Source organism: Podarcis vaucheri (genome assembly GCF_965113315.1).
Source record: "Podarcis vaucheri genome assembly, chromosome: 13".
NCBI classification, from domain to species: domain Eukaryota; kingdom Metazoa; phylum Chordata; class Lepidosauria; order Squamata; family Lacertidae; genus Podarcis; species Podarcis vaucheri.
This window is the reverse complement of record NC_138751.1, coordinates 31,223,273-31,248,414: the sequence shown is the minus strand read 5'-3', so window position 1 is coordinate 31,248,414 and position 25,142 is coordinate 31,223,273. Positions and strand designations below refer to the sequence as shown.

Here is a 25,142-nt window from a genome sequence, read left to right as displayed (position 1 = left end):
CCCCTGGCCAGAACTTTCAGGTTTGTGTCTCCTGCCAGAAACAGATGTGCAAGGCATTTAGAGCTTGGACTCCTGTATGAATATCCCTTTGTTTTGTAATGATTTCCCCCCTCTCCCTCAGATTTCCAGCTCTCAAGGGCTCATTGTTTCTACCTGGGCACGCTGTTCGTTCAGGGAAATGAGGTGGCAATCTTACACCGTACCCTTGAGCAATAGTCCTCCTGTTTTCTGAATCACACTACCTGGGAACAGAAGTGGAAACACAAAACCGCCCTTTGTAGGGCAAGGTGTATCTGCTGGAATGTGACACACGCATGAATAGACCTGGGGAGACAAACGATGAGCGTGGATGTTGGCTTTTGATGTCTGTGATGACGAAAGCCCTGGGGAATGCAAAGCAGAGAGAAGTAGGGCTTTTCCAAAGCAACGCCCCCCTCCAACCTTGGAGATAAAAGGAGCATGGGGTATGAGAGAGCCGTTAGTTCCCTCGGCTGTTTAGAAAGCAGCAAGAACATCTCTCTGGGCTTGAGTGTCTCCATTTCCTGGCAACCATGACCACCACCTACAGGCAATACACCTCTTCCTCCTCGATGAAGGGGCCTTCTTTTGCTGGGGGATCCTCCCGGCTTTCCTCCGTCCATATGGGCGGAGGATACAGAGCCCCGAGCATCCATGGCGGAGCTGGTGGCGTCTCCATCTCTTCCTCTCGCTATGTCTCTGGGGTAGGCAGTGCCCTTGGTGGTGGCTATGGGGGCAGCTTCTGCAGCAGCAGCGGCCTTGGTGGTGGGTTTGGTGGTGGGTTTGGTGGAGGCTATGGTGGAAGTTTCGGTGGAAGCGTTGTTGCTGGTGGTGGAGAAGGCCTTCTGGCCGGGGGTGAGAAGGAGACCATGCAGAACCTGAACGACCGCCTGGCTAACTACCTGGACAAGGTGCGGGCGCTGGAGGAAGCCAACACCGAGCTGGAGTTTAAGATCAAGGAATGGTACAAGAAGCAAGCACCTGGTCCAGACCGTGACTACAGCTCATATTTCAAGACCATTGAGGATCTGCGGAGCAAGGTATGGTGAAGTGACTCTAAGGGGGCTTCTTAGCCTAGATAGCTCAGTTGGTTAGAGCGTGGTGCTGATAACGCCAAGGTTGAGGGTTCGAGTCCCTTATGGGACAGCTGCAGATTCCTGCACTGCAGGGGGTTGGACTAGATGATCCCCAGGGTGCCTCCCAGCTCTACAATTCTAGGATGGAAAACCATAGCAAACTGGCTCTTAACAAGCCCATGAGGAAAGCCTGAAAGGTTTGGGGAGAACCCCCCCTTTTAAAAAAAATCTGCTTAGTACCCAGAGACCTCAAATCCAATTCTTTTAGTCTGTGTAACATGTAAGTAGGCATTAGGCAAAGGATTTTTAAAATCCAAGAACACTTAGCTGATGATGTCAGAATAATATTAACCACAATCAGAGAATACTATTAAAGGGAAGTTCCAGCATGAACCTGCTGAGCTAACATTGATCAGCACATTTGATGTCCCCCCCCCTTGAATTTAGACTTAATCAGAACTGTGTGTTTCTTTCCCACTATAACTGTTAAATTTGTAAAGCAAAGATTTTTAAGATAGTGCTTGCTAGTGCTGTGAACGGGTCACAGATCTTATCTTGCCGACGATTTGTCCTTGCATAGAAATGCCATTGAATTACCCGTCTCTTACATTTCATTGCCATTGGGTATTCCCCTCCTTCTTACATAGCTTTCTTTAGTTAAATGCTACCACAGGACTCTTGGCTGTGTAGCTGCAACTAGCCCAGTTATCGTCCAGAAATACCATTATCGCCACTACTGCACTACTATTGTGGTACTACTAGTGGTATACTACTTTCTTTTGTGCCTTAATTTAATTTTCATTTTCATTTATTGAGAAGACTGTGCATACAGCCTGCAAGCTTCAGCCTGGCAGGAGCCAGCTGCAGATTATTGCAGAGACTCCCTCTTCCAATTAACTTCCATCTCCAGGGCTCAGAGGTGGGAGGGAGTGCAGCGGAAGAATGGCCAGGGCCCACCTCTGTGACCTCACCAGGGGATGCCTCTAAGTCTAAGGTTTGGGCCCTGAGATCTCAGGGTCTGGGATGCTCCTAGTGTACACCCTGTCTGAAGATGTACACTTTCCCCCTACACAGGACCAAGGACCTATGTGAAGTAGCCCAAGGTCCAACACAACCTCCTAATTGGGAGGGATAATTATTAACTGTTGGGCTATGGAGGCTGTGGAGGAATGACATCAGCCAAACCAAAGCCTCTTCTGTAGTAAAATTAACTAGGATTTCCTTAGTGCGGGAAGTTAATTCATTTCGCCCACTTTGATCCCTTAAAACTGATCTCAGGACATTTTTTGTTCCTCAAGTCGAATCCAGAGGGTGACTAACCTGTTCTTCTCCAGATGTTGTGGGACTCTAATTCCTATCAGCCCCAGCCAGCAATGCCAGTGGCCAGGGCTAATATGGGGGACCCCCAACAGATTCTGGATAGCTGTAGGTTAGACCCTGTACTCTAAATGGTGTCCCCACTAATTAATACGGGGCACTATCTACTGGGATGTTCCCCGGTACAAGCCCTAGTAAAAATACATCTGGAATGCTGAAGGATGAAGATGTCACATTTAAATAATAATAATAATGATAATTTGGTGCATGCCATGCTTCTCCTGGAGAGCTCAGCTGGTTAGAGCACAGTGCTGATAATGCCAAGGTTGCAGGTTCGATCCCTGAATGGGACAGCTGAATATTCCTGCATTGCAGAGGGTTGGCCCAGATGGTCCTCAGAGTCCCTTCCAACTCTGCAATTCAGTGATTCCTCTACGATTTCCCACCCTTGAAATGGCTTTCTGTTAAGTAAATTAGAAAGAACGTCCCAGAGCTTTCACGTAGCACAAGGCTAGGTCCTGAATGAAATGCCCATTGAGGGTTCCCTAAAAATAAAATAAAACTTGCCCAGATTTTTTACCATATCAAACCACCCATTCCCTACTTCCCTTGCAGATCCTTGCTGCCAGTGTTCAGAATGCCAGCATCCTCCTGCAGATTGACAATGCGAAGTTGACCGCTGATGACTTCAGAACCAAGTAGGTTTAATTGTTAAAAAAACACACACAAAACTCAGTGGTTGGGTTGGTTTCACAGCCAGCACCATGGCTGGGAGCTGTATGATAAACATTTCCTGGGACAACCTCTTACCCCTTTCCCCTTCCCTCTTCCTCTCAATCCTTTGTGGATGCAGGTTTGAGACAGAGCAGGCCCTGCGCATGAGTGTTGAGTCTGACATCAATGGTCTGCGCAGAGTCTTGGATGATCTAACACTGTCCAGATCTGATCTGGAAATGCAGCTGGAAAATCTAAAGGAGGAATTGGCTTATCTGCACAAGAACCATGAGGAGGTAAGAATGCCCAATGGGCAACGTCACAGAGGGGTGCACATTTTTAAAGGAGAGGGAGAGGACACCAGCATTCAACTGGTTTATGTCTGATGAACCCAACGCACGTTCTTTTTGTCCAATGTGGTTGCACATGCTACAAGCATCTTCTGAATGGCCCAGCGCAACAGGCTGTGCCACAATGAAATGTCTTTGAAATATCATTGGAAAAATGGGCAGGAAACAGACCTTTTGGGCTGTGATCTAGATACTTACCAAACAATTCATGTAACCATAAACCTGGGCCCTATTTACCCATGACATACCTTTGATCACAGACGTCAAGTCTAGGAATGGACTCCATTGGAAAGCATTGCGTTTAAAGAGGTTCTGACTGTTCTGTCTGTAAAGGCCCATTCATAAGTGCAAGTCACTCTTAGATACTGCAGCCATCAAGTGTTGAAGATGCATGAATGAACCAGCCCTTAAAAGTCCATTGGAAAAGCGAACAGGTTGAGTTCTGCATGTCAAGTAGAGCTGTGAGAATCTAGCCTAGATCTGCTCCAGTGTGCCTTTTAGGGCAGAATTGGCCCTTGAAAACGATGTACAAGATTTCATAAACACATACTACTACTACTACTACTACTACTACTACTACTACTACTACAATATTAATAATCAGTGCTATTTTTCTAGAAAAAGAGGTGCCAGAGTTCACCATGAACGTCTGCCTTGTTCTCTTAGAATGGCAATGGCGCCCACCTGAGAGGCGCCAGAACTGAGCTCTGGCAAGCTCTGGCTGAAAAGAAATAATAATAATAATAATAATAATAATAATAATAATAATAATAATAATGGTCATCCAAATCAAAACCACACTGCACCCCCCCTTAAAACGGAGTAGTAGCAATGTCTACAATTGATTGCAACAATCGTGAGATAAAAACCAGCCTCTACAAAGCCAGACTGTGGCAATGGTTGGCCTCCAATCTAAACTCATTGTATCCAGAGCAACGTGCAGAAGAACTAAATCCTTGGGGCCATGGCTCAAAATAATTAATTGTGTGAGAATTAGGCTGTCAGGATCAAATGACCGCAGGCACCCGCTGATTCCCTTACCAGTCATTCTCTAGTACATCTTCAATTAGTTTACTGGCAAGTGTGGTAACTACCGTATTTTTCCGTGTGTAAGACTATATTTTCCCCTATTTTTTTCAGGTTTAAAATTGGTGGTTGTCTTATACACATATGGTGCATATGGGGGATTTCATTATTTGGAGTCCAAAAAAATAGGGGTCGTGTTATACACGGAAAAATATGGTACTGATCCGGGATAGCTAACTCTTGACAATATCAGCCTCATGCTTTCAGAAGCATGTAGGAAAATCCTTACATGAAACAGAAGCACATTATGAAAGACACTTTCATTAGGGTTTGCAATCTAAGTGCAATATAGGTTTAAAAACAACCTATATTTTTCAGATTGGTGGAATTTCCCCCAAAGAAGTTGCATCTGATTTATTTATAAGAATATTTCTAAATTGCCAATACTTAAAAAAAAAATGATAGTGGTGTACAATAAAATCAACAACATGATAGAATCTTTATTACGAATAACCTTGCTCCGTGTACCTCTGTCACAGGAAATGACTGTTCTCCGAAGCCAAATCCGTGGTGAGATCTCTGTGGAAATGGACGCTGCTCCTGGAGTGGATCTGACCAAGATCCTGGCGGAGATGCGTGAGCAGTACGAGACGTTGGCGGAGCAGAACCGGAAGGATGCTGAGCAGTGGTTCTTCAGCAAGGTGGGTCTTCCTTTGGGGTGAATGCACTTTCTTGGGGGGCGGGGGGAAAGAATCAAGAAAAGAATGTTGGGCGTTTTGATCGGTAGGGTCACTATGGTGCTGTTTCCCCATTTCCTTGTAGACCGAAGAGCTGAACCGCGAAGTTGCCATGAACACAGAGCAGCTGCACAGTGGCAAGTCGGAAATCACGGAACTGAGACGAACCCTCCAAGGCCTGGAAATAGAGCTGCAGTCCCAGCTTAGCACGGTACGGTGTTCAGGCAATCTTCTCCCTGCCCTTAATCAGGGAAACGGTTGCACAATGTCGCACCCCACCACCCCACCTGACTTGCTGGAAATTCCTAGAATGACTTTCTACCTTCTCTGAGGAAGCAAATATTAGAATTTGCTTCCAGAAGGTGTTGTAATGGCCATCAGCTTGGAGGGTGTAAACGAGGGTTAGACTAATTCATGGAGCTATCAATGGCTACAAGTCATGATGGCTGTAGTCTACCTCCACAGTGTCAGGGACTGACCTTTCCAGGGAGGAGGAAGAGGAAGACAGTATAGATTTTCAACAGGGGTTTGAAGGAAGTTGCAGCTCAGAGGCAGATGAGAGGAAAAGCTGGGAAATCATGGGAGAGCCAGGACAACGCCTGGCTGACACATTGTCATTAGAAAGCATTCCAGACCCTCCATCTCCCAGAGCCTGGTGAGCCTTTAAAGTAGGAGAGCAAAGAGCTCAAAGACAGAGGGCATGTAGCAGCACCTGTAGAAGTCATGAATGAGGAAGTGGGAGAGACAGGGATGGGGATGGAGATTAATTTGGGACAATGCCATTATCCAAGAGTCTGAGTTCTATAGCCTCTCTCTGTAAAGATTGAAATAAAAAAGGGACAGTAAGAAACTTTTCCTTGTCTTTATGCTTTCCTGGGCAACCAGCCGGGAGTCACTGACAACATCCTGACACGCAGTCAGAATGCTAGCTGCTGGGAGTCTCAAGGAGAGAGTGTGCTGTTGCATTCAGATTTTGCTTGTAGGCTTCCCCCAGGCATCTAGTTGGTCACTGGAAGAACAGGATTCTGGGCTAGATGGGCCACTGGCTTGACTCAGAAAGGCTCTTCTTATGTTCTTAATATGCATGGACCAAGAGCCCCTGTGTTTCCCTTCGATTAGGGAATCTGATTGCACAGGATTCCCAATTACGGGGAGGAATCCAGTGAAGGTCTATTAGGGTGAATGGGGTGCTGCCCCGTCAACATCAGTCTGTCCTCAACGAGCTGCCACCTGCCTGCCTTCTTGCTTCTGACCAGTCAGAGGGTGGCTGTGTCTGTCTTTGGCTCATTTGCGCCACCTACTGTTGGGCTCCCTTCCTTCTGTCCTACCAGCCACCGCTGGAGGACTCTAACATTAAAGGTTGCTGTGCAGGTTCCCTCAGAAGCTGACTCTCATTTCCTCTCTCTCAATTCTCTTCCCCCAGAAAGCAGCACTGGAAGGCAGCTTGGCAGAGACAGAGTCCCGCTACGGAGCTCAGCTCGCCCAGATCCAGGTTATGATCACCAGCGTGGAGGAGCAGCTGGGTGAGCTGAGGTGCGACATGGAGCGCCAGAACCACGAATACAAGATCCTCCTTGATACCAAGACCCGCCTGGAACAGGAGATCGCCACCTACCGCCGCCTGCTGGAGGGAGAGGAAGCCCAGTATGTATAAAGAGGAGGGCTGTTTTCTAATGTTGGATAAGGAGTCAATAGGCTGAAACAGGAGGATGTCAGGAGTGAGCTGGCAGTAAATCACACTGTGCAAGTTGGAGCTAACTCTTTGTTAGCAAGAACATGATCTGCACAGACTTGGTGGAGTGTCGGGCCTAATGAACCTGGCAGCTCATCCCTGGTAGGTCTTGCCCCATAGATCAGTTGCCGAGACTGAAAGTCCCCACCTTGTCACAGCCCACTCCTCTCCAGGGTTTCCCCCAAGCAATCGGAGACTGTGCCTAAGTGCAGCCAACCTTTCCTCTGCCCTTTTCACGCCTCTTCTGGTTCTGGGAGACCAGTGGGGAGGGAAGCTTGTCGCAGCAGGAGAAGACACCCATGCCTCTGCACCAGCTGGACTCATCTCTGCCTCTTGGCCTTCCTCATCCCATTCTCCTGCTTTAGTCTCTGCCTCTGATTCTGGAATTCTCTCTGTCACAGACTCTCCCAGCTCACTAAGCCCTGTTATCTCTTCAGTTTCCAACCCCTCCTCTTCCCAGTCTTTTTCCTCTGACCACTCAACAATGTCCCACCACCACTCCCCAGGCTCTGAGCCTTCTTCCCCTGGTGGGTCCCCAGCTGGTTCCTCCCAGCATTCCTTTGCATCCAAACCAGTCCATCACAGAGGATGTCTTTCAATTGCCAAGTAATTATTTAGGATTGCTGGCTGTTCTAGGCCTGTCCTCCCATCCCATTATTTCTGATGTATGTTAAGCACATCATGTGCCATTGGCACACTAGGTCCAGCTGTTGTGGGTGCTTTTGGTGCAATAGTGTCAACACACCATGCTACCCTTGAGCAACGTCTTGTGTTGGCTTGCAAACCTGGTACATTTCTAAAGGCACAGGAGTCCTATATCCAGTCCTCTGCCCCCATTGGCCCATTGCTGAATGTTATAAGGGCCTTTCACACATTACATCCAATGAGTGTACAACCTGCATACTTGTGAATACGAAGAGTTGTGCTTGCATGCTCATACAATTATTCACATGTGTCACCCAACTAGGATACACTCTGTGTACACAGCAGCTGATCTGTATGAATCAATACAGGTACACTTTCCCACACAAACACTCGTAGCTGTGTTTGCTGTAATGTGTGAAGAAGCCGATAGTATTGGGCCAGAGGAGAAAATGTAACAAATGGAAATGTTCCAGGGCTTCCTCTGGGGTTCCTTTATTTTAAAGCAATCACGAAATTAACTGGACACAAAGTTGTGTTGTTGTGCCTTTCCTTTTAGCGCATTGGATTACCATTTCTGCACCTGCTGCACTGCAGCTGAAAATGAACTCTACATGTTTCTCTAATCTAGTCTTGTTTTTCTCCCCTTGCAGCATTTCTTCCCAGTATTCATCGGCAATTTCTAGTGGTAAGGATCTGTTGCGCCATTGCTCTTCCTTTTGCTTTTCAGAAGTTCTCTTTGTTTTATAAAAGCTGAGAATATTGAAGCATGCAGACAGACAGACAGACAGACAGACAGACAGACAGACAGACAGGAGACGATACATTCATCAGTATGCTGTCAACAAATAGGCCTAGCCATTCAAGATGGTAGCTGCTTCTATATTTTACCATCCAGTAGGGATTGATCTAGTTAAGTTTGCTAAAGTCCAGTCTGTGATTTTGGCAGTTGCCATTCTTTGTGATTATAAGTGAGTATTTCATAAAAGGGTGCCATGTTTCAACAAAGCCGTCTACGTCATCTGTATTAGTCAATGCATGTAGTTACTTGATAACACAGGAAACTAATTGGATTAAGGCACTGGCCTTCAATGAATGAGCCATAGTCAACAGCCGGGTTGTAACTCAACCTGGATCGAGCTATGGGTTATCTTATAGGAACACAGGAAGCTGCCTTAGATTAAGTCAGACCATTAGTCCATCTAGCTCAGTATTGTCTACACTGACTGACAGCAGCTCTCCAAAGACTCAGACTGGGGTCTATCCCAGCCCTACTTGAAGATGCTGGGGCTTGGCTTTCAGTCCTTCTGAATGCAAAGCAGAAGTTCTGCCACTGAACTATGGTATTTTCCTTTTGAAGAGGAATGGTTGGAGATGCAGAATAGAAAAGAAAACTTGTAGTACAGCCCATAGTTAAGCCATGGAAAGATGTAGTGTTGGCCACCAACCTGAACAACTTTAAAAGGGGAATATACAAAGTCATGGAGGAGAAGGCTACCAATGGTTGTTAGGCATCAGAGCTTTATCGCCTTCAGTGTCAAAGGTGGTATGTCTCTGAATATCAGTTGCTGGCTGTTGTGGGTTTCCCAGAGGCATCTGGTTCAGCCCTGTAGATATAGGATGCTGCCTTAGACAGACCTCTAGTGTGATTCAGTAAAGTTATTCTTAAGCAGGTCATGCCAGTTAAGTCTTAAGGGGGTCGTGCCACTATTTTTTTCCTTTGTTTCATTTTTTTTTTTTTTAAAGAAGGGGCAAGCTGGAGAGGAGAAAGATGGAAGAGGGGATAGTGTGTGCATGTGTGTGTGTGTGTGTGTGTGTAGGAGAGAGGGAGAAGGGAAATGAGAAAGACACATACAGTATGAAATAAAAGTGGGTGCCACGTTACAAATAGAAAGTGGTTAGTCGGAGTTAAATATTGGCCCCAGGTCTGTAAAGGTTGAAGAAACGTTCTGCAGATGTTGATCAAAGCACAAGAAGCCCTTTAAATGCCAGTCCTGCAAAGCTTGCTCTGCATTCCCATGGTTTGGTAAAGCAACGCATTCTGAGGTTTCATGGGAGATGTTAAAATCCAGTTCCTTCTAACAGTGAGCTTTGGCTGATGTGTAGGACACAGAGAGGCAGGTCAGCAGATGGTGGAGGCTGAATCACTTTCCTGCAAATAACATTCCCCCTCCCTTCTGTCTCCTTGTAGGACCCTCAACCACCCGCCAAGTCCGCACAATTGTCGAGGAGGTCCAAGACGGAAAAGTGATCTCATCTCGTGAACAGGTCCACGTCTCTGGCCGTTAAGTCTGCACCTTGAACACATCAGCCTTTCCTTGTCATTTGAGATACTGCTCTGATTTTTCCTTTCCTGCTTGTCTTCTTACCAGCCGCAATTTGAGTTCTTGTATGGCTGCATACCCAAGGCTCTAATAAAGTGTGTTCATTCCAGCAAATCAGGAGTTTTCTGTGGTCAGTTCAAGAGAATGGCTTCATTGCTCTTAACCCAACAAACTTCAGCCTTCCTAGATGGAAAGAAGACATGCCTTTTCAAAATAATTTCATAGATAGAAAGATAGAAAGATAGATGGATAGATAGATGATAGATATGTGTGATTAGACTTGATTGTTTGAGTCTCAATATTGCAGTATCAAAGCGCATCTCATTTAGAAGGACCAAACTTTCCAAAACATTGTTTCCCATGATGCTCTCAGTGCCCGAATATGCAGTGTGGGAGAGGTCCTTGTGAAAACATCTTAAGCTGCCTCCCAATAGCCTAGGAGCACAGCAGGACAATAGTGAGCTAGATAAACTAATGGTCTAACTTGGTATAAGTCATTGGTTTGTCTTGCTCTATATTGTCTATATTAGGCTCCCCCAACTTGGTGTCCTTCCAATGTTTTGGACTACAATTCCCATCATCCTCATCCATTGGCCATGCTAGCTGGGGATGATAGCAGTTGCTGTCCCCCAAAAATCTGGAGGGCCGCAGGTTGGGGGGCTACCAGAAAATTTCAAGGGCTTTAGGAAGGAGCTGTTCCCAGCCCTATCTGAACCAGAGACCTTCTGTGTGCAAAGGAGTTGCTTCACCACTAAACTTCAGGCCTTCTCTCTAACGGAAATCAATGGGCTTAAAATGGCTGGGGAATCTTTGCCTTTCCAGGAATACAACTCCCATCATCCCTGATCATTTGCCACGCTGGCTGTGGTTGTTGGGAAATGTGGTTCAGCAGCATCTGGAGGGCCAAAGTTTCACCACCCATGGCTGGAAAATGCACTTAGACCAGGCCTCCAGACCACACATGCCCCCTTGCCCCCACAATTGAGAGGACCTGGGGCTGTGTGGCATCATCACACTGTACATGCATGCCCTGAGGCATGCACGCATAATGTCAACATGCCGCGGGGCATGGGCGCACATCGCAAGCACATTGCGGAGCATGCTGACATCACTTGTGCACACTGTGAGGCATTCTGACAAGTCTTGCGGACGCCCCATGGCCTGCATATGTGGCCGCTGCAGAATTTTGAGGGGCCCCTGACTCCTTCATTGAACATTTTGGGGGAGCTCTGCCCCCCCACTCTGCACCAGTGCTCCAGACTCCTCCACCAATGAGGCTCCAATAATGTGCTAGCATGATCTGCCAAGAGGCCTCATAATCAGAAACAGAATTGAAGAGTCACATCCATTTTCACAACATTTCCCTAAGTGTTAATTTCCACATTATACAAGTATTTGAGCTTTGGCATGATGCAAAAGCTACTTCTGGAAATACAGTGGAATATATAGCACAAGTTTAGTACTCATTTTCACATTATTTGCAAACTGTTCCCCTCCTCTCGCCCTGGAAGCAAATAAATGGAAATGAGCACCAGACTTGCACTATAGTTCAGAAGAGGCTCAAATATAATGCAGAACTTAAGAGTTAGGGGAAAGTCCCCAAAACAGAATAAACTGCCTTGTGGATGCCGCCTGGAAGCAACAGCAGCAGCAAATACCGATCACATTTGCTGGATTGATTCCCTTCTTCTACACAGGAAGAATAAGCAAGCATTCACGACTTTGCTCTCATTTCTGTTTTCATCGGAATTCTCCAGCTTCCCATAGTAAGCCCATAAGTATGAGGAGGTAGCCAACATTCTAACACGATCACTGCTGCTGGATGTTGTGGTGCAGACAGATATTGCTTTTATTCACACGTCACTGTCCCCCTTTAGTCTACAGTGGTACCTCGGGTTACAGACGCTTCAGGTTACAGACGCTTCAGGTTACAGACTCTGCTAACCCAGAAATAGTACCTCGGGTTAAGAACTTTGCTTCAGGATGAGAACAGAAATCGTGTGGCAGCAGCAGGAGGCCCCATTAGCTAAAGTGGTGTCTCAGGTTAAGAACAGTTTCAGGTTAAGAATGGACCTCCAGAACGAATTAAGTTCTTAACCTGAGGTACCACTGTACACTCAAACTGGTATGTGTAGGTTGTTTCGATACAGTCTGTTCTCCTGATAGATGGCCCCTTTGCCTGCTCTCTGCAGATGCCGTGTTAAAAGCCTTGCTTGTACAGACTTGGTTCAGGGCTTAAATGAAACTCTGCTCTAGTTACTTGGTCAAAAACATGCCCCTGTGCTGTCTGCGGAAAAAGCCTGAAGTTTTCCTCTGCTGCAGTTGCTGGCTTTTCAATAATAATAATAATAATAAAAACTATGGAACTCACTTTCATAGGAGGTGGTGCTGGGCACCAATTCGGAAGGCTTTAATAGAGGATTGTACAGATTCATGGAGGATAAAGCTATCAATGATGGCTTCAAACCATAAGGGCTATGCTCAGCCTCAACAGCTGGTTTTGAAGACCAGCTGCTGGAAGCCACAGAAGGGGATAATGCTTTTGTGCTCAAATCCTGCTGGCAGGTTTCCCACAATCCTCTGGTTGGCCACTGTGAAAACAGGAGGCTGGTCTAGATGGGTTAAAAAGTCCAGTCAAAGGTGACTATGGGCAGGGCTGGATTTAGATGAAGAGAGGCCCTAGGCTGCTCTACTTGTGAGGCCCCTCCTCACCCCCCACCCTCACAACTAGAAGAAAATGGAAGAGTCTTATCGCATGGCGAGTTCCCAACCCCCCCCGGTGGAAGTAAAGACACATGACACAATTATTAAGGTTAATGGGCTAAAAATGGCCACAACTTTATTGGTTACAGGTAATGAGCAGTTTTGGCTTAGGCATTCGTCCTAACTATATCCAACTCCAGCCCATCTGCTTGAAGTCTGGGAAGGGTTAACCACCAGTAGGGGGAGTCCTGCTGATGCACATCAACTAGGAACTCCCCTGGGGTCACCGCTAGGGAGCGTGCCTTAGGCCCTAACCTCACTAGGCTTCGGACAGGGCAACGCCCCCCAGAATCCTTTAACGGACTACCCTTCAATATGTGGGGCAGGTGATGGCGCTACCTCCCCTCTTCCAACTACAGAACAATACCAATGCCTAGCCCCCAATACCCAGAAAGTTGTGACGATTTGCTACGAGGTAAGCGAAAACCAAGTGGCTGGTGCCAATTTGCCAAGTGGAACAATTCCTACCAGGCCCCACAACGGCGACCAACCAAGGTCCATAGCAAGGTCAAGGAATGAAAACCATATAGGGCGGGAGGGTGGGAAAAACAGGAACAGCTGGCGGGCGGCAAAGAGGGAGATCCCCGGCCACGTCCTGCCTTTATAGGGCAGGCCATGCCTCCAAGCCAGCCGATTGGCCAGCCAGGGGGTGATGCGGCTGGGAATCCTCCCAATCGCACGGGACTGGCCTCCACCCGTCGCGCATGTGGAGGGGCCGTGAAGCCCGCAACCCCACCTCCTCCTTAAGGCGGAAGTGGCCTAAACAAAGTTGAATGAAGCCAAGGATGATGACGGGTATTTAAAATTCTGCATAAAAAAATTCCTTCCAGTAGCACCTTAAAGACCAACAGAAGTTGCCAGATCCTTCTGTTTCAGTGTATCTGAAGAAGTGTGCATGCACACGAAAGCTCATACCAAGAACTAACTTAGTTGGTCTTTAAGGTGCTACTGGAAGGAATTTTTTTATTTTGACTATGGCAGACCAACACGGCTACCTATCTGTAACTAAAATTCTGCAATTCACAATTTCTCCTCTGAAGGACATAAGATAACTTTTGCAATAACTGAACTTTGTAAACCTTTTGTGGAATAGGCGGAGGCCTGGCCAGGACCACCAACCTTCTGATCGGCAAGCCCAAGAGGCTCAGTGGTTTAGACCACAGCACCACCATGGTCTAGATGGGCCACTGGCCTGATCCAGCACAGATCTTCTTATAATCTTAAATGAAGCTTGCACACAAATCCTTTCCCACATGAATTTACTCCTGATTCCCCAGTCCTTTTTTGGGGGGGGGGGAGGATGTAGATTCTGTTGTTGCTTCTGTTAAAGCATTGGAACTTGGAAACTTGTGTTGATCTCCGGCAAATCACCTCGCAATCTTCCACTAGATCCCAAGCTCCTTTCTGCATACACTTGCTGAAAGCAGAATTCCAGGAGGGTAGCCTTGGCAGTTAAAAGTGATTTCTATTGGGGATTAAACTAAGAACATGATCTCATTCCAACCTGGCTCACTCACCGTGCAGCAATTAACTTTTTGGAAGTGAGTTTTATAGGGTTTCAAACCACCAATTCTGATTTTTTAAAAAAACAACCCCAAAAAACTCAGCTTAAGGTTAATTATGGTGCTGAGCAGATGATCCTCACAATTATTTGTCCAAAAGGAGCCAACAAAATATTGTAAAGGCTTGCTGAGTTCCATCATTTCTCTGCGTCATTTTGAAGGAAGCCTCTAGGCTTTCTAAGGTGCCCTTGCCCAGCTGTTGGGGGAAGTTTTTACAAGCGGAAGCCTTTCCATGTCTCGCAGGTCTGTCGTCTTTTGTCTCCCTTTGAGGCAGCCTGTTCGCAAAACATGTTTGTTGCAGTTTCTGGGATGGAATTGTTAGGACCTGCCTTTGAAGACAGTAAAACAGTTGGCAGGACATTTAAGGGAATGCTGTTTCTGACACACCTTGCACTGCCCTGAGTGTGAGTGTGTGTGTGTGTGTGTGTGTACGTGCACGTGATCAAATCATGGGGGGTGAAATAGGACTTCTAGTGCAGTATCTGGAAGACTGCAAAGAATGCCATGACTTAGCCCCCCTCCAGATGTCCTTTCCATTATGCAGCCACAATGTTTTAGAATCATAGAGTTGTAGAGTTGGAAGGGAACCCCGGGGTCATCTAGTCCAACCCCCTACAATGCAGAAATCTTTCACCCAACACACGACCCTGGGATTACAGTCTTCCCTGCCTGGTGCCTCGCACCACTCTTCTGCATCCGGCCAGTCCATGACTCTTTGAACCTCCATAAACTGCTTTAAAATCACTTTAAGCCCACAATTGTTCTTTTGAAGCCTTACCTTGCCTGCTTTGTACTGGCACCAAATACAGTGGTACCTCGGGTTAAGAACTTAATTCGTTCCGGAGGTCCGTTCTTAACCTAAAACACCACTTTAGCTAATAGGGCCTCCTGCTGCTGCTGCACAATTTCTGTTCTGATCCTGAAGCAAAGTTCTTAACCCGAGGTACTATTTCTAGGTTAGCAGAGTCTGTAACCTGAAGTGTCTGTAACCTGAAGTGTCTGTAACCTGAAGCGTCTGTAACCCGAGGTACCACTGTAGGTCAAATGAAAAAGACTTGTGGGCCAAGTCTGGCCCACAGGCTGAAGGCTCCCCACCTTGTTTGAAAACATCTCCTGGTTTCCTCTTCTATGTCTCACCTCCTTCCTGGACTCTCAAGGGATTTGCTGAGACAGGAACTGGATCCATGAGAAATTCAGTTAAGCTGACAATGCGTGCTGAGCCAAATGCATCACCTATCCGACCTTAAATTAATCATTTGCTGAAGGCAATCTAGTGCCGCACCAACAGTCTGATGGAAATACAATGAGTACCCGAGTCTCAGGGCTGCTTTTCACTCAGGGCATCGTTCTTTTTGCTTCTGGGCTGTGCCACTTAAGACGGCATACAAGGTGGAGCTCATAGGATGGAACAACCCACCAATTTAAGGAAATAGCCCCTGCACATCAAAATCTAGCTATTGGGGGAGAAGGTTAGGTTCAACCCATCTCCCCAATACAGTCGTACCTTGGAAGTCAAACGGAATCTGTTCCAGAAGTCCGTTCGACTTCCAAAATGTTTGGAAACCAAAGCACACTTCTGATTGGCTGCAGGGTGGCTTTCAACAGAACATTAAAAAGCAGAAAAAACTTCAAACATTAAAAACATCCCTAAACAGGACAACTTTTGTTACAACTTTTTAGCACCTGCTCATTTTTGGAACTTGAAAGTTGGAGACAGCACAAAATAAGGTCTTAATCAGTGGTTGTCATGGACCGGCAGAGGAGTGGGAGGCAATAGCTGGGGAACCTCAAGGGAACCCCCAGGGGAAGAAGGCTCAGAGTCAGCGGTTTGGTGGTAGAATGACTATAAATGGCCAGAGGGAAAAGATGGAGCAAAGGGGCAGGAGGAGGTGTCAGAAGCTGAAGAGGTAACAGGGTTTAGTGAGCAGGAAGAGGCTGTGGCAGAGAGCAGTCCAGGCTCAGAGACAGAAGTGGAGGCTGGAGAGGAGGGGGCCAAGAGGCAGCAATGAGTCAGGCTGCTGAAGAAGCCAGGGAAACTATTCCTCCTGCTGTGACCTGTTCCCCTTCCTCCTGGTCTCGAAGAACACACAGAAAAATGAAGAGGGCAGACCAAAGAGAGACAGGACGAGGAAGCCTTAGGCTGCTGGACAGTGACCTGGGGGAGGAGTTTTAGAGAGCGGTTGGACGACGGGGGCCTTCAGTCCTTGCAACAGCCTCATTGGTGCAAGGCCTACTGCAAGAGTTGCTGCGATCACTAGGCCTGCACTGTTTTGGTTTCTTTGAACAAGGACTTCACGGATTATTCGGCCCTTTGCTGAATTTTGCAATACAGTTTGCAGCTTGGAAAAGGCACCAAACACCAAGATGATAAAAAAATATATAGCCAAAAGTGTGTGTGGGGGGGATTATAGAATATCTTAAAGACCACTGTAGATATTTAAAATGTTAGCAGGATTGTTATAACACTTATAATGTAATATGATTTAAGGTAAAAAAAGGAGATAAAATGGATTAGAAAAATGTAATTAGATACAGTGGGGGGAGTCTGGGGATCTAAATAATCCTAGATGTCTAGAAATTGAAAATGTTTTAAATGGATAATAATATTGGTGTTTTGTTTTTTTAAAATGAAAAATATTTTTTTTTAAATGAAAAGGCAGCAAACTGCATATTCAAGGATAAATATATATTTATAAAAGCATACATGAAATATCTGTCTAAATGTATTTTTAGTACAAAATATGTATTTAGAGTTTGAGCATGAATGTCCATGTGCATTCTTAAAAAAAAACCCCAAATACATAGATTACTGTGTAAACAGGACAGATTTATGAATGAATTGCATGTGAAACTGACCCGGACCTGAAATAGACTGATCTGCCCATCCCTGTTTTCCCCCTTTACCTTCTTGCAGAGCTCTGAGCTGGCAAATAGATGCTTAAGGTGGAGCACGGTTAGAGTCATAGCAATCCAACGGTATGATGTGTACTTTCATTGTGCATACATGCAATTGGCCGTTCCAGTGGAATGACATAACTGGATGTGGCTAATTCAGCAGTGGATTTGCACAACAAGCAGCAGCTTGCTACATCATTCATATCCACTGGGTAACCCCGGACTTGAAATTTGTGTGTATGAGATCATAGCCACTGCAGTTCACTTATTGTCAGGGGCTGGACTGAGGAGGAATGGTGGGGGCAGCCTCCCCGTTCTCCTGAACCTTCCTGAGAACAGGAGGACCGTATAGATTTAGAACAGTGGTTTGCAGAAGGACATAGTTCAGAGGCTGCAGAGGGGAGAAGCTGGGAAATATTGGGAGAGGAACAACAGGAAGAAAAAGTATCAGGGGAGAGACAGCTGACAGACTCAGTGTTCTTGGAAAGCATTCCTGACCCCCCCTCCCAGGACGAGGTGGGCATTGAGGGTATTAGAACAGAGAGCTCAGAGGCAGAAAGTCCAGATTAGCTGATGCAGGGGTGACACAGAATAGGGACAATGTAGAGCAACGCCACTACAGTGGTACCTCGGGTTACAGACGCTTCAGGTTACAGACTCTGCTAACCCAGAAATAGTACCTCGGGTTAAGAACTTTGCTTCAGGATGAGAACAGAAATCTCGCGGTGGTGGCAGCGGGAGGCCCCACTAGCTAAAGTGGTACCTCAGGTTAAGAACAGTTTCAGGTTAAGAACAGACCTCCAGAACGAATTAAGTTCTTAACCCGAGGTACCACTGTATAGAGAGACTGCATTTCTTTGTCTCTCGCTGTGATTATTGAATAAACTAACTGGTAAGAACTCTTCTTTGTTCTGCTTTTTTGCTGCCACCGTGGGAGGGATAGAATCCCCCAAAGCCTGACACTTGTGTAACATTTTAAAGACATTTTTACCCTCATGAAGCTGGACATATGAAGGCTCCTAGAACTTAAAATTAGTCATCAAGAAACTTAGTGATGCCGTGGCGAGAGGACCTGGGATCCTGCAACAGCTGCAACAATGCAAGGCATCCAAGCGCTTTCAGAGCTGTCTACAAAAGTAAGGCATTAGAGCCACTGGACACCGTCCTTTCAGCATGGAGATGGGTCATAGGTCAGTGTTAGAGCAAATGCATTGCATGTTGAATGTCCTAAGTTCTGTTCCGAAGGGCATCTCAAGGGAGGGCTGGGAGAGTGCCGTATGAAAATCCTAGAAAGCTGCTGTCATTCAGTGTCAACAGTATTGAGCTAGGCAGGCCAAGGGTCTGATATGTTGTCGCCTCTTTCTACATCTCTAGGTGTATAACTAGAGTGTCAAGAAGGAATAAAACAAAAGGTGTTTGCAAGCAAGTATGTCATGCAGTTCCATTTGCCAGAAAGCTAGATTTGTCTGTTTCTCATTGTCTAGGGCAATGATTCCCCCCCCATTTTTATTAAGTTTTCTGTTTTATAATTTAGAATATTCATTTAACCAAGATTCTCTTCTTCTCCTTCCATGGTTCATTCTGCATAACATCAATCCCTGCATATTTTAAATAAACCAAGCCATTCAAGTATTGCATTATTACATCCATCAAAACTTACGCTGTTGAATTTATCTTAATGCTGCCAACGTTTTCAAGTGTACACAGTTCCCCCCTTATATTCAATAAACATTTTCCAATCTTCTTTAAACATATGTTCTTGTTATCTTATTCTGTATGTTAGATCTGCAAGCTGCACATATTCTATCAGTTTAATTTGGGAACTCACTTGTTTTCCATTTTTGGGCTAACGAAACAGGGGCCACTAAGGCTGGGGGCATCCTCTGCCCAGGCCCCTGTGGGGTGGCAGGATGAGGCACCTCTCTTTGGGGCAGGGGGTGGGGCAGCTCAGAGACCAGGGATGGCAGCAGTGGCTGCCCAGAGGACTCCCAAGGAGAGGGGAGCAGAGAGGAAGATGAGGGAACACACTCCACAAGGGAGGGTGTTCAAAAAGGGGTGAGGGGCTACTGGCTCTGAAGGCAAGTGGTGACATAACTGGGCCCCTGAACCCCACAGGGGTGCCTCAGAAAGAAGGTAGTTGGTCAAGGGAGCCGTGGACTCAAAAAGGTTTAAAACCTCTGGTCTAGGGGATACTTGGTTACAAATGTAGGCTTACTGCTGTGCAGTGTGTGAAATGGCTCTCAGGAATATATTGGTATTGAAAGAAAGAAAGAAAGAAAGAAAGAAAGAAAGAAAGAAAGAGAGGGAGGGAGGGAGAAACATAAGACCAGTGCAATTTAATTTTTCTCTATTCTCTTCACACCCCTAGCTTTTGGTTTGTAAGCTCACTGGGGCTGAGACCTATTTACAGTGGTACCTCGGGTTAAGAACTTAATTCGTTCCGGAGGTCCATTCTTAACCTGAATCTGTTCTTAACCTGAGGTACCACTTTAGCTAATAGGGCCTCCTGCTGCCGCTGCACAATTTCTGTTCTCATCCTGAGGTAAAGTTCTTAACCTGAGGTACTATTTCTGGGTTAGCGGAGTCTGTAACCTGAAGCGTCTGTAACCTGAAGCACCTGTAACCCGAGGTACCACTGTATTGATCTGGGCCAAACTAATGCTGGGTGCTGTGGCATCTGGAGAACCAATGGCGGATTGATTTATGCAGAGTTCCACAACTCAGAAAGGGCTAAACAGGGATGGGCAACCTGTGCTCTCCAGATGTTGTTGGACTCTATGCCCCCCAAAGCCAGCATGGCCAATGGTCAGGGATGATGGAATTTGTAGTCCAGCAATATTTAGAAGGTTGCAGGGTGTCACCTCTCCAGAGCAAAATGGCAGGGGGAGAAATTTGACGTAGTTCACATTTAAAACTGAATTTATCAAATTTGCGCTTTCTGAACTAATATAAGAACCTAAACAGCCATCTTTCAAAATTTGCACTTATCCAAAGTCTGAGGTGTAGTTCTCCAACCTTTGTTCACAAATACGCAGCTATTGGGGGAAAGTGTGCATAAAAATGTGTAGATTAGTCAAAACAGTATATGAAATTTGCACTAAGATATATATTTGCTGCAAAAATTTAAGACTGGAAAAATGAGAACCAAGAGAACCAATACAGGGCCAGGGCGCAATTTGCAAGAAAGAGAGGGCAGATGGGAGGGTGCTTAACCCTTACCCTCCCAGTCATTCTTTTCTATACTCCTTTCAAATGACAAACACACATCTGGGAGCCCTAACTTTGCAGGCTTGTTGGGGGTGTGTGTCTTATATGAGGAGGGGGAGAACCAAGTACCATGAAGTCCCGACAGACTGGAGGAGGGCAAATGTTGTCCCTATTTTCAAAAAGGGGAAAAGAGAGGACCCAAATAATTACCGCCCAGTCAGTCTGACATCAATACCAGGGAAGATTCTGCAGCAGATCATTAAGCAAACAGTCTGTGAGCACCTAGAAAGGAATGCTGTGATCACCAATAGTCAGCATGGATTTTGGAAAAATAAGTCATGTCAGACTAACCTGATCTCGTTTTTTGACAGAATTACAAGCCTGGTAGATGAAGGGAGCGCAGTGGATGTAGCCTACCTTGATTTCAGCAAGGCATTTGACAAGGTGCCCCATGATATTCTTGTAAAGAAGCTGGTAAAATGTGGTCTTGACTATACTACCACTCAGTGGATTTGTAACTGGCTGACTGACCGAACCCAAAGGGTGCTCATCAATGGTTCCTCTTCATCCTGGAGAAGAGTGACTAGTGGGGTGCCACAGGGTTCTGTCTTGGGCCCGGTCTTATTCAACATCCTTATCAACGACTTGGATGATGGACTCAAGGGCATCCTGATCAAATTTGCAGATGACACCAAACTGGGAGGGGTGGCTAACACTCCAGAGGACAGGATCACACTTCAAAACGACCTTGACAGATTAGAGAACTGGGCCAAAACAAACAAGATGAATTTTAACAGGGAGAAATGTAAAGTATTGCACTTGGGCAAAAAAAATGAGAGGCACAAATACAAGATGGGTGACACCTGGCTTGAGAGCGGTACATGTGAAAAGGATCTAGGAGTCTTGGTTGACCACAAACTTGACATGAGCCAACAGTGTGACGCGGCAGCTAAAAAAGCCAATGCAATTCTGGGCTGCATCAATAGGAGTATAGCATCTAGATCAAGGGAAGTAATAGTGCCACTGTATTCTGCTCTGGTCAGACCTCACCTGGAGTACTGTGTCCAGTTCTGGGCACCACAGTTCAAGAAGGACACTGACAAACTGGAACGTGTCCAGAGGAGGGCAACCAAAATGGTCAAAGGCCTGGAAACGATGCCTTATGAGGAACGGCTAAGGGAGTTGGGCATGTTTAGCCTGGAGAAGAGGAGGTTAAGGGGTGATATGATAGCCATGTTCAAATATATAAAAGGATGTCACATAGAGGAGGGAGAAAGGTTGTTTTCTGCTGCTCCAGAGAAGCGGACACGGAGCAATGGATCCAAACTACAAGAAATAAGATTCCACCTAAACATTAGGAAGAATATACTGACAGTAAGAGCTGTTTGACAGTGGAATTTGCTGCCAAGGGGTGTGGTGGAGTCTCCTACTTTGGAGGTCTTTAAGCAGAGGCTTGACAACCATATGTCAGGAGTGCTCTGATGGTGTTTCCTGCTTGGCAGGGGGTTGGACTCGATGGCCCTTGTGGTCTCTTCCAACTCTATGATTCTATGATTCTATGAACTCCTTGGGAAAAAAAGGTGGGTTAGAAATGATGATTATGTTCCATTAGAGCAGTGTTTCTCAAATGTGGGTCTCCAGCTGTTTTGGACTACAATTCCCATCATCCCTGACCGTTGGTCTTATTAGCTAGGGATGATGGGAGTTGTAGTCCAAAAACAACTGGAGACCCAAGTCTGGAAAACCCTGCAGTAGAGGTTCTGGGGGTGTCCTCTGTTGATGCTTGCATGTAACTAAACCTCTGCAACATGGACGCTGTGATGGAAGATAAGCTTTGTTTGCTGTCTGGCCCTGAGATTTTCAGTTCCCGGCCAAGCGAATTCTTGCCAGCAGACCTATCCTTCCACTTGGTCATTGGTTATACGCTCTTAAGAGTCTTTGGCTGAACCCTGCTTTAGAGACAGAGTCCACACACTCCACATTCCAGAAGGTGCTGAAGGATATGGGTGCTTAGGAAAGACTCAGCAGTGGGAGCCAAGAAAAACACGAGAAAGGCAGAATGCCCTGACTTTTCAGAAAGACATCAGGGCGGAGTCTCCAAATACTTTATTCTTTCTTACTTGCATTCCATAGCCTTCCTGGTACAGAAACCCTTTAAAAAAATATATATAGCCTTGGGTGGAAGAGCCACCTTGGCTGAGTAACAGCTGACAATTTCTTTTCGGAAACAAAAGAAGGAACAGTTCAATAAAAAGAAAAGTCCGCCCTCTGGAATGTGACATAGGCATGAATAAACGCAGGGAGGAAAAGGATTGTTTGGGAAGTTGGCTTGGATGCCCGGGGTGATGAAACCTTCAGGGAATGGAAAAGAGAGGAGAGCAACCCCCACCCACCCACGCCACTCCTTGTGGCAACGCCTCCGTCTCAGATATAAGAGGAGAATACAGACAAGGAGCTGCTAGCTCTCTCCAGCCTTTTAGAACGTAGTCAGAACATTTCTCTTGGGTGTCTCCAATTCCTGGAAGCCATGACCACCACCTACAGGCAATACACCTCTTCCTCCTCGATGAAGGGGCCTTCTTTTGCTGGGGGATCCTCCCGGCTTTCCTCCGTCCATCTGGGCGGCGGATACAGAGCCCCGAGCATCCATGGCGGAGCTGGTGGCGTCTCCATCTCTTCCTCTCGCTATGTCTCTGGGGTAGGCAGTGCCCTCGGTGGTGGCTATGGGGTAGGCAGTGCCCTTGGTGGTGGTTATGGGGGCAGCTTCTGCAGCAGCAGCTTTGGTGGTGGGTTTGGTGGAGGCTATGGTGGAAGCTTTGTCGCTGGTGGTGGTGATGTCCTTCTGGGTGGAGGCGAGAAGGAAACCATGCAGAACCTGAACGACCGCCTGGCTAACTACCTGGACAAGGTGCGGGCACTGGAGGAAGCCAACACCGATCTGGAGGTCAAGATCAAGGAGTGGCACATGAAGCAGGGACCAGGTCCAGAGCGTGACTACAGCCCATACTTCAGGACCATCGAGGATCTGCGGAGCAAGGTAAATGGCAAACCAGAGAGCCTTTGGAACCATTGAATTGTAGAGTTGGGGTGTCTAGAGCAATGCAGTGGTGTAAAAACAGTTAAGAAAAGAAGAGTAAGGTAGCTGAAAAAAGAATGGATGCTCAAGGGATCCTTGAGCCCAGCAATAAGGGCTTCCCAGGCTGTCGGATTGCAAACCTCAGCATTGCTATTAAGGCATTTGAACCCTTTTCACTGGTTTCTGGCTTAAGCCTGTATGTATGTGTAGCTGTTACAGAGCCCAGAATGACTTGCGACAATGCAGCTGTGACCATTCGCCTTGCACATAAGAAGAATAGCTATCTGCGATTCCTGTATGAAACTGGGGTGCGATGGAGAGTTTGGTGCTTACTGTGGGAAGTGTGGGTTCAGTTCTCAAGAGTGCTCACATTTTAGGGCTTCTCACAGATTATGTGGCCAAGTGTGTCATCAACCAGATGCTTCTTAGGAAGCTGCAACAAATCCTTATCCTGTCGTCTGCCCCATATAATGCTCATGTTTCCATATATATCCTTCTCTCATTTACACACTACATTTTTTAAAAAATTAGTGCATGCTTTGTATCTTAAGGGTACAAATAGACTCTTACTCAGAGGTGTGGATCTCCTGAACTTTAGCTATGTTGTGCAACTGAGATGTGTTACCTAAGTTAGATAGTGGTATAAGCCCTCTAAATGTAGGGCACAGAGGAATGTAGGAAGATGCCTTATACCAAGTCAGACCATTGGTCCATCTAGTTCACTATTGTCTTCACTGACTGGCAGTGACACTCTACAGGATTTTGGGAGGGAGTCTTTCACAGCCCTACCTGGAGATGTTGGTGATTGAACCTGGGACCTTCTGCATGCAAAGCAGATGCTCTACCCACTGAGCTACGGCCCTTCCCCATTTTCCTGCTCATCATGGGGAGGGGCAAGAAGGTCATCCTGATTTCTGGTCCACCAGGGAGACATTTGTAGAGCCAAGTCAAATGAACCAACAGCTGAGAGGTTTCCTCCAGAACACATAATATCTGATCGTTTTGATTAAGATTCTGATTAAAACAACAACCCCATATAACCTTCAGGGAGATGAAAGTTCACAGAACGACCGAGCTGGAAGAGGTCTTGTAGGCCATCTAGTCCAACCCCCTTCTTGATGCAGGAAATCAAGTTAGAGCATCACCAACAGATGCCTGTCCTCCAACCTCTGCTTCAAGCCTACCCACCCCTAAGTCCAGGGCACCAATGAGGTGACCTTCCAAATGTGGTTGGACTCCAACTCCCATCATCCTGACCAAGCACCATGTTGGCTAGGTGGGGGAATGGATGGGAGCTGGAGTCCAGCAATGTCCAGAGGACACAGTGTTGGCTATCCCTGTCCTGGGTAAACAGTACCATAGTCTAAGTGCTTGTAACTTCAAGAGGTTTCTCCTAAAGGTCAACTGAGATCTATGCTCTTGTGGCATAAAACCATCAGATCTAGTTCTTCCTTTTAAAGAAGCAGACAACTTCTTCTTCTTCTTCTTCTTCTTCTTCTTCTTCTTCTTCTTCTTCGCCCTTATCTATGTAACAACCCATTAGGTACTTGAAGTACTGCTCAGCTGCTTTAGAAAAAACCAGCTGTAAGACAGGTGCACACCTGACATGTAAAGTACACCCAACATCCATTTAAAACACATGGCTTTCCCCAAAGAATTCTGGGAACTGTAGTTTCTCCATGATTCCTAGTTCCCTTAACAAT

At 46.3% G+C, this 25,142-nt stretch overlaps 1 protein-coding gene across 1 annotated transcript in view; it reads left to right on the top strand.

Annotated features, from left to right (window-relative positions):
• The first annotated feature begins 247 nt into the window (after window positions 1-247).
• Window positions 248-25,142, top strand: part of LOC309516618 (uncharacterized protein) — a 35,784-nt gene continuing 10,889 nt past the window's right edge. Inside the window, exons 1-9 of the mRNA XM_082195378.1 lie at window positions 248-1,058; window positions 3,027-3,109; window positions 3,265-3,421; window positions 5,041-5,202; window positions 5,324-5,449; window positions 6,662-6,882; window positions 8,266-8,300; window positions 9,804-9,896; window positions 22,799-23,400. Coding sequence (XP_082051504.1) covers window positions 552-1,058; window positions 3,027-3,109; window positions 3,265-3,421; window positions 5,041-5,202; window positions 5,324-5,449; window positions 6,662-6,882; window positions 8,266-8,300; window positions 9,804-9,896; window positions 22,799-23,400 — 1,986 coding nt within the window. The 5' untranslated portion in view covers window positions 248-551. The remainder of the gene's footprint in view (window positions 1,059-3,026; window positions 3,110-3,264; window positions 3,422-5,040; window positions 5,203-5,323; window positions 5,450-6,661; window positions 6,883-8,265; window positions 8,301-9,803; window positions 9,897-22,798; window positions 23,401-25,142) is intronic.